Source organism: Sorex araneus, chromosome X, assembly GCF_027595985.1.
Source record: "Sorex araneus isolate mSorAra2 chromosome X, mSorAra2.pri, whole genome shotgun sequence".
Classification (NCBI taxonomy): domain Eukaryota; kingdom Metazoa; phylum Chordata; class Mammalia; order Eulipotyphla; family Soricidae; genus Sorex; species Sorex araneus.
This window is the reverse complement of record NC_073313.1, coordinates 372,029,980-372,039,491: the sequence shown is the minus strand read 5'-3', so window position 1 is coordinate 372,039,491 and position 9,512 is coordinate 372,029,980. Positions and strand designations below refer to the sequence as shown.

The 9,512-nt window shown below is 63.4% G+C and overlaps 1 protein-coding gene across 10 annotated transcripts in view; it reads left to right on the top strand.

Annotated features, from left to right (window-relative positions):
• SLC8A1 (solute carrier family 8 member A1) overlaps positions 1 to 4,361 on the top strand; it is a 158,553-nt gene extending 154,192 nt beyond the window's left edge. For all 10 annotated transcript variants that reach the window (XM_055120348.1, XM_055120347.1, XM_055120351.1 and 7 more), the window contains 2 exons: positions 262 to 537; positions 1,983 to 4,361. In XM_055120348.1, the coding sequence (XP_054976323.1) occupies positions 262 to 537; positions 1,983 to 2,359 (653 nt within the window). In that variant the 3' untranslated portion in view covers positions 2,360 to 4,361. The remainder of the gene's footprint in view (positions 1 to 261; positions 538 to 1,982) is intronic.
• The last annotated feature ends 5,151 nt before the right edge of the window (positions 4,362 to 9,512 follow it).

Here is a 9,512-nt window from a genome sequence, read left to right as displayed (position 1 = left end):
CATCGGTATTGAGGTGGGGAAGGGGGCGCCATGAGCAGGAACCCAGCACCAAGGGTCACCCAGAGGAAGCAGCATCAAGGACCCCGGGGCGTGTCGTCGGGGGCATCTCCGCTGGGTGTGTAACTTGAACAGAGCCCAGAGGCCCCGGAGGCCGGGGTCCAGTCCCGGGGAGGGAGAGGTGGTTGGGGGTCGCCTCGGGGGTCGCCTGGCCAGGACCCCGGGTGCTGTGGAGGAGACGACTGTGCCCACCTTCCTCTGCAGGGGAGGACGATGACGAGGATGAGTGCGGGGAGGAAAAGCTGCCGTCTTGCTTCGACTACGTGATGCACTTCCTGACTGTGTTCTGGAAGGTTCTCTTTGCCTTCGTGCCCCCGACCGAGTACTGGAATGGCTGGGCCTGCTTCATCGTGTCCATCCTCATGATCGGCCTGCTGACGGCCTTCATCGGGGACCTGGCCTCCCACTTCGGCTGCACCATCGGCCTCAAGGACTCCGTGACGGCCGTGGTGTTCGTGGCGCTGGGGACCTCCGTGCCAGGTAGGCGCCCGAACCCCCTCTCGGCCTGGCCTGGCCTGCAGCGTCCAGGGAGGGGCGCCAGGGACAGGCTGTCCCTTCGGAGCACTGTCCATGCTCCGCGAGCCACGCGCTGTGGCCAGTGCCAGGAGGGCCTTCCTGGGAGAGTCGCGGGGCTGGGGCAGACGGCCGGCCCTGCACGGCCACACAGCAGGACTAATGCTCCTGACGGCGCTGACGGGGCTGGGGGACTCTCCACACCCCCCCAGCATAGACAGAATCGCTCTCCGGAACGGGGAGGGGGGCTTCCGCTCCTCCCCCAAGGGGCCTTGAGGACGGGGGAGCCGGAGGGCAGCGCAAGAGCTGGGCAGCATCAGGCCCTCGGTGCCCCCAGTGTGTGGTGCCAGCGGGAGGCGTCCCCTGCTAGGGCTGTGGCCGCTGAGGGCAGGCCAGGGACCGCTGACCCCGCGGGGCTCGGCACTTCGCCCACCGCCCTTGCTCCTGGGAGGGCTCAGTGTTCCCACCCTCAGTGGCCCGGAGGCCGGAGGGGGGGACTCCTGGGCTGACGGCAGGGGGTGGAGCTGCCCGTCGGTCCACTCCGGGGGACTGGGCGCAGACGAGTGACCACGGCACTGCAGACCGGGCAGAGAGAGAACTGGGCGCTGAGGCTTGGGGGCGGCGGAGAGGAACCTCTCGCCTTCGGCAGCCCTGCCTGGGAGTCCCGGGAGGGGCGACGCCTCCCCGCAGCCCTCCCAGAGGCACCAGGGCGCAGAGGGGTACAGGGCTGACGGCGCTCGCCCTGCAGGCAACAGCCCCGGGCTCGAGCCCAGCACCCCGTGGGATTCCCCGAGCACCACCAGGAATGATCCCTGAGCACAGAGCCAGGAGTCAGCCCTGAGCACCGTGGGGAGTGGCCCCAAAGCTAAAAAAATGAACAAATATCAGAAGGACAGCTCCGAGGGCTCCCGGCAGGCACCCCTGAGCTTGGCGAGTCCAGCACGGGCGGCTCCAGGGCACTGCCAGGGGGGGCTCCCCAGAGCTGGGCACAGGGGGCCAGCACGGCCGACCCAGCATCAGTCCCTGGCTCCCCGCTCGGTCCCTCGAGCCCGGCAGGAGTGATTCCTGGGTGAGAGCCAGGAGAAGGCCCCGGGCACAGCCAGAGGTGCCCCCTCCCCCAAATAAGGCCAACTGGGCAAGGCCCCAGCCAGCCCCTGCTTCTCGCCCTTCTGCCCTCGCCCACCCACACCCTCCCCTACCGCCCCAGCTCTCCCTCCCCCTGCTCGTCGTCGTCGTGCCCTTTGACCAGGTGGAGGCATGCAGCCGCCTTCTCCCCAGCTTAGGTCTTGCTTAGGCCCCTCCCCGGCCACGGGTCCCTCGTGGGGGGGGGGGGCGGCGCCGTGGACAAGCAGCGTGTCCCCCACAGCGGCCCGGCCGGCCTCTCCCTGCTCACCCCTCCCCCTTCCCCGCAGACACGTTCGCGAGCAAAGTGGCGGCCACTCAGGACCAGTACGCCGACGCCTCCATCGGCAACGTCACGGGCAGCAACGCGGTCAACGTGTTCCTGGGCATCGGCGTGGCCTGGTCCATCGCCGCCATCTACCACGCGGCCCATGGGGAACAGTTCAGAGTGTCCCCCGGCACGCTGGCCTTCTCGGTCACGCTCTTCACCATCTTCGCGTTCGTCAACGTGGGCGTGCTGCTGTACCGGCGGAGGCCCGAGATCGGAGGTGAGCTGGGGGGGCCCCGGACGGCCAAGCTCCTCACCTCCAGCCTCTTCGTGCTCCTCTGGCTCTTGTACATTTTCTTCTCCTCCCTGGAGGCCTACTGCCACATAAAGGGCTTCTAGAGGGACCCGCAGGTAGAGCGAGTTTATACATAAATATATATATATATACGTACATATCTATACGAACCAGACTGTAGGAGGGAGGACCCGACAGCGGCCGCGCCCCGCCCCGCCGTGGAACCAGCTTCCAGAGCCGCGCGACACCCGCCGGGGCCTCTCTGCAGCCCCCCCAGGACCACCGAGCACTGTCTGCTTCCTGCTTTGGCCGGGTGCGGCGGGGACACATTGTTGCTGCCTCATTTCCTTCTGTTGTGTTGGGGGGCGCCAGCTGCCCTGGGGGAGGGGTGACCCTCGGCCATGCACGAGGCCCGGGGTGACGCTGAGTGGCCCCCACCCCCGCTCCTCGGGAGCCAGGCAGCCTGGGGGCGGCAGGGTGGGCACGGGCCCCGCGGCGCCCTGGGGGTGATGTCCCAGGTCCCGCCTCAGCCCCAGATGGCGGCGCCGGGCTCAGAGCCTGCTCAGGCCACACTGGGCCCAGAACCCCTCCGGCGCCTGCTCCCGGGGCTCTGGGCTGTGAGACCCTCCGACTCCACCATCCGCTCTCTCCAGCCCCCTCCCTGGGGGGCCCCTGCCCGCCCCCGCCCCGGCACCACCACGCGGGCAGGAGGCGTCGCCCTCCCAAAGCTCTCCGCCCTGCCCGGTTGGGGCCTGTCTCTGCCGCGTGCTGACCCTGGGCGCGGAGATGCTGGCTGGACTGGTCAGAGTCTGGGTCACGGGGTCTGGCTCCCACCAGGGCGGTCACAGGGGGGCACTGTCCAAGCAGCAGTGACTGTCCTGCTGACGGCGCTCCAGAGCCGGAGCAGACGCGCAAGGGGTCTCGGCCGGGCACCCCCGGGCTCGGGGGCTGGCAGAGAGACCGCGGCAGCCTCTGTCCCTCCCTCCCCCCCCATATTTATTTCACATCTGCTCTGTCTGGTACAGACGGCGGATCGCTCCTTCCCCGCTTGGATTTTCATGGAAAGGCTATTTTGAGCCCCATTTCCTCGCCCGCTCATGCTCGCACCCGAGTTCTGAGAAAAGCCCAGTGACCTCCAGGTCGTGGGGGGGAGGGGGCACAAATGGCACTTCCGGGTCACAGTGCCCAGGAGCATGACTAGAGTGGGAAGGACACGGGGGACGGCCAGGACATGCCCCTGCCCTGGGCCTGGGGCTGTGCGGGGTGGGGGTCTCCCCCCAGCCCTCCCAGAGGAGCCGTCACTCAGGACCCTCGGGGACCAGCAGGAGCCTCATGCTGGCCGCCTCCACCCGCAGGCCAGCTCCAGCTTCCTCTCGGCTCTCAGTGGCCATCTGGGGGGGAGGGGGAGGGGCTGCCAGGAAACGTTTCTAGCTGGGAAGGAGAGGTGTCGCCAGCCTGCAGCCAGCCACTGTCCAGTCCACGAGGGCCTTAGGAGGGAGCGCCCCTGTGTCCCACAGACCCCCAAGCTGCCAGCTGTGCCCACCCCCACCTCCCACACCCGGTCATTACATCAGAGGCCCGGGAATGCCCGGTGACCCCTTGTCACTGGATCCAGACACCCCCCCCCCGCCCCGCCTTGTGGTTCCTCTCCTGGGGGCCCCCGGGCCTGTTGTGCATGGGGACCCTTCCTAACCCCTCTTCATTTTTTCTTTTGAAGATTTGCTAACGGAAAAGCTAGCCTAGGAACACCGCGTACATATAGCCCAAGGATGTGAGTTGTTGAAACATTAGAACAATTTTGCACACATTTTCAGCCATACTGGGAAGCCGACGATCCCGTAGTGAATTTCCGCAGAGGACTTAGAGATTCTGGCCTTTGGTCGACTTCAAAGCTTTGGGGCGGGGGGTGTTTGCTTTCTCAAAGGTCCATGCGTAGGGAAGCGCAGTTGTGGTTGTGCAGGGTTGACTGTAGTTGTATACGAGCGTTTCCTTCTCCGCTGGCTTCCTTTGCGCGTGTGTTGCACGGGTAGGGGGGCGGCGAGGGCCCCGGCGGCCTCCCGGCCCACGTCGCCCACACAGACAAATAAAGTTTCTGATGATTTCCGACTTCATCGCCAGTGACACGTGCTCTGTGCCGAGTGGTTTCTCTCTTCTCATTGTCATCTGCATCTTTTTTTTTTTCTCATGTGTTGATGAAATAAAGACCAAAAAGGGTTCTCGTGCGAGCGCATTTCTCCCAAAGCAAAGGCAAGTCGGGGCCGCCCCTGCAGCCAGGAAGCCCACCAGCCTTTCACTCATTCCTCCCCGCACCCTTGAGGTTCACTGAGTCTTGCCCGCTTCCAAAACCCGCCACAGAAATAAACAGTCACACAGCGGACTCTGTCGGCCGCCGTGCGGTTCCGTACCAATCCGGCCCACGCCAGGACCCCGGGATGGCATTACAGGCCCTGGGCGAGGCGAGGGCGGGGCCGGGCCTGGCCTGCCCCAGCTGCACCTCACCAAGCTCCCTTCAGCCCTCCCGAGTTCCGGGCAATCCCTTCCCCGGGGCCCTTCCTGAGCCTCGCTTCCCCTCGGCCTAAACACACGCCATTCCTTCTCCTTTTCAAACAGTCTCAGCTCACCCCAGACTCCGCTTCCACAGTGGGGGTCTCGGCCCAGTGCTCACGCCCCGGCCGGAACGCGGGGACCCCACAGCCCAGGGCCCTGTGGGCAGGGGTCCGTCAAAACTCTTCTAGCTGACTATCCCACGGGAGCCAGGGCTTCGGCTCGGCGATCCTTCTGCAAGTGACAGTTTATTGGGCTGATTCGTGGAAAGGAGCTTAACCTGATCCCCTCTGAGAAGCGCTGACTTGGGGTCAACCCTGTGCCGCCTCTGGGCAGGAGGACTCGGCTGGCCGCTGGCCCCTGCTCTGGCTGCTGCCGACCTGCCCTCCGCACCTTCCCACCCGGGGAGGTGTCCCTCTGGGGCAGGTACCCTCCTCCCCACCCCCGCCCAGCCTCCCCGGCTCTTCCTGCCTCCTCCGCTCACTCAGGACCTTGGGTGATGCTCAGTCGGGGAAGGGGCTTCGGGGGGTCGTGGTGTGGGAGTCGGCTCCGCTGGTCCCTATGGGAGCCGCCGCCGGGCACAGCGGGGCCAGACTGCCCCGCCCCCGGCACTGCGGGCATCCGCTCTCTCGGGCTTAGACTTCGCGTCCATCTGTCCCGGCTTTACTGACCGGCAGGAGGAGGCTGGTGGGGAACCAGCTCTTGCCCAGAGGTGCAGCCCTGAGCCCAGGAGCGTTGGACGGAACGTGGGAAGCCAGCAGCCCACTGCCACGGCCCTGGGGGCCCGCTGCGGAGGCTGCGCCCTGGGAGCCCTCCCTGAGGCTCAGGGTGTGGCCAGAGAGGAGAGGAGAGGAGAGGAGAGGAGAGGAGAGGAGAGGAACGCCACCAGCCGGCTCGGCCCACCCCACCCCTGCGGCCACAGCCAGGACTCGAGCTGGAGGTGAGCACTGGTTTTTAGAGACCGTTACCAGATTGAAATAAGCCGCTTTCAATTCCCAGAACGCAGCAGGAGCCGGGCAGCCGTGAGAGCTGGTGGCTTTTCTGAGATCACTCCGACAGTGTCACTCCGGGCGCGCAGCAACACCCCTGCAGTGGGGGACTGTCCCTTTCCAGTTGCAGGAACAAGTCTATGGAATAGCCAATATTAGCCACTTCTCAAGCTACAAGACATTTCTCGAAGTAGCACTGTAGCACTGTCGTCCCGTTGTTCATGGAGTTCCTCGAGCGGGCACCAGTAACGTCTCCATTGTGAGACTTGTTGTTACTGTTTTTGGCATATCGAATACACCATGGGGAGCTTGCCAGACTCTGCCATGTGGGCGGGATACTCTCGGTAGCTTGCCGGGCTCTCCGAGAGGGACGGAGGAATCGAACCCGGGTCGGCCACGTGCAAGGCAAACGCCCTACCCGCTGTGCTATCGCTCCAGTCCACTTCTCGAAGTAGTCACCCTAAAAATAAGCTAATTCATATAAATCGGATAAAGTGGTACAGTCCTGACGGCCAGTCTGGAGACAATTGTTTCCTCTGTGGGTGCCTCCTACGCCTCCCCGTGTTCATTAAACTGGAAATAGGCGCCAGGGAGGAGTGTCGAGGGCTTTTCCTCCTCCTAAGGCGCGTGCCGGCGAGGGAGGGGCTCGGTGGTGCGCTGATGAGACCTATCTGTACGGCTGACAGGAACAGATTTTCAAACGAGTCCATTAACACAGAGAAAACGTGTGAAGCCAAATCTCACCCCCTTGTCTAGGACATTCAGAGGTCGCTCTCCTCCCGGGGCAGACTCCCCGTCACGGGAACAGACTCGTGTTCTCAGCCTTGGCAGGAGAATCCGCTAAACCGGCATCCCTTTTGACTTCAAGAACCAAATAATCCAAAGTAAGCCTGGGCAGACTCTTCCCTGCTTTGGAATACGTGCAGGAAGCAGCCTCCCGGGGGTCTCCTTCGGACGCCTCCAGCCTTTCCTGAGGCCTGGAAGGTTGGACACTTCACAGCTTCATGTACTGACGGTCACAAAAAGGTCCAGCTGATTTACAATTTCATTTATAAAAGGTCGATTCCATTCTGATGTTATGTTTTCTGAGTTTGGGGTGTGTGTGTGTGGAAGGGGAGCTCATGGCTTACTCCTAGCTCTGTGCTTGGGGATCGCTCTGGGTGGGTTTTCGGAGACCATCTGTGGTGCCAACGATCCGGCCTGGCTGTCCACCCGCCCGCTGGGCAGTCCTGCTCCTGTACGGTCCCTCTGGCCTTGTTTGGATGATGACGGAATTTATGCACATCTGAAGTCATTTGTAATTTTTAAAATACCCCACGCTTTAGTTGGGATACTGATCTGGTGTCTAGCCCAAAACTCGAGTCCAGACCTTCTGTCCCCCCTTTCAAAGGTTCCAGGGACACTGCCCAGGTCCTGCACTGCCAACAGACGTGCTGGCCCACTCCCCGCTTGAAGCAGCGAGAATCACAAGTGAGAGACGTGAAGGCCATCGCTGGGAGAGTCAGATTCGGCCCACCCTCCGTGGTGGCCCCCCGAGGCCTGCCACCCTGGCGCCAGCGAAAGTGTCCCAAGCTGCCCATGCTGATGCCAGGGACCTGCGCCAACCAGCTGCACGGGGCTTTGCTGGGTTCTCTTCCTGTTTGAACGATGGCGCCAACTCAAGTTGGTGAAAAAACTGCTTGTAACGATGTTCCTAAACCGTCACTCTGGAAACAGAAGCCAGTTTTCAAAAGAAAGAAATCCGCGTTCTCTCCTTCGTCGAGCAAGCATTTCGCAAAGACTTGGGCCAGAGGGCTCCTCTCTGTTTTCCAGTGACCCTCAGCCTTTGGGGCGAGGGTGGGAGAGGCTTAAATGCCGGTTAGGAAACACTCTCCTTTCGTCCTGGAAGTGAGAAGGGCGAGAGGTTCTGTTTCTCCTCAACGCTCCTGGATGGATAACACACACTCCCGCCAGCAGGGGTCCCTCTGGGGGGAGCAGTGTCAAGGGCATGCCCCCTGGAGCCCAGTCACCAACCTCCTTACTACCTTGGGCCCCTCGGAGACCCCAGCCACCGGCGAGCCTGGAAACACCCATGACATGGCTCCTCTGGACGCCTTTGACCTACCTACGGGGAATATTTCTCACTGGCCCCATTCAGGACACACACTCAGCTCCAGCATCCCCTCTCATTCCCTCATTCTCCAAGAGAAACAGCCACTCCAGGGCTCAGAATATCCAAGATACTGAAATGCCATTGACTGATGGAAAAATGTTACACAGACAACGCAGGCCATTCTAGCCGCGCTACACTCCCCCGGCAGAGTTTTGCTTTCCTGAGGGGGGCCAGTCAGGGAGAGAGACTTGGGAAAAGATTTGAACTCTGAAAACTCTTAGTCAAGACCACTTTGACACGAGGACGGCAAATGTCGCGTTGTCTCTCTGCGATCGTGGGGTGTGAGAGGTGAGGAGGTGTTTGGACGGAGCCCGGCAGTGAGACCAGGGCCGGGGCGCCCCCAGCTGTCAAACTACTGGAGGGAAAAGAACCGGCCGGAAGTTAGGTGGCGGAGGGGAGAGAACTCCCAGGGGAGCGAGTCTGTCCCGAGATCGCTGACTGGCTGTAGGTTCAGTCCGAGCTTTTCAGGAACACGAACGGCAAGGGACGGACCCCAGAGGCGACGCTGGGCCCGTGGGCCACGGCACAGACGGCAGGACGCTCCCAGACCAGCTGCACTCAGCCAGGCTGCGCCTGGACCCGGCTCCACGGACAGTGACCCGGTCTGGAGACGTGTCCCCCCGAGGCGTGGCTCTGGGGGGCTGTCGGCTGCTGTTAGGAAACTCGCTGTCGCCAAAACAGAAGCCCCCCATCTCCTTAGCTTCCCGTGTCCTTCCAGGGACCCCTGATCGCCGCCCTCCGCAGCCCCCCGTGCCTGGCCGCAGTGTGTGGGGGTCCGGCTTGAGCGCTGCCCCTCGTCCGTGGCCCCAGTGCAGTATCCCACCGAGCCCAGCACCGCCACTCTGCCAGAGGCGAAACATCTCCCTACAGCCATTCTTCGGGCCCGCGAGGAGTGGGCCCCGCCCCTCCTGGGGGCCGAGCTTCTCCCTTGGGTGGCCCACGGCACGGCCCCACAGCTGCTCCCTCCCCGAGGTCACTGTCGCTGCTGGTGGCAGCCCCGGGAGGGAGGGACCGCAGGGGCTGCAGAAGTGGGTGCCTTGGAGGCATGTTTCATGCGCTCCGGCTAGGCAGAGAGACGTGGAAAGGCCAAGTACCCAAGGGGCCGGGGAGAGAGCTCAGTGGTCAGCGTCTCTCTGTGTGCGCAGACTCCAGGTGAAACCCAGCACGGCACATCCCCCTGGTGTCCCACCGGCTCCCTGAGAGTTCAGCCCCGCCGGGCAAGTGTTGCAAAGAGTGACCCCTGGCCCCAACAAGCAAATATTCTACACGTGAAACAAGATCGCGTTTGTTACTGTGTCTTAATGATCACCCCCCCCTTTCTGGGGAAAGTGGCCCCCCCTCGAGAAGGAGACCCCCGCCCCAGAGTCCAGCTGGCGGCACCGGGGTGCCCGTTCGTGAGCCAGAGATGCGGCCGGGCAGAAGCCGAGGAGACAGCCTTGCCTCGGAGAAGAGCAGGAGGGGCCGAAGCAAAGCCAGCGTGTGAGCCCCACGCCCCCAAGAGCCGAGGGGTGCAGGAGAGCGTCCTCTGGAGGGACCCCCAGGGAGGACGTCGGGAGAGGGACACTCGGCAGG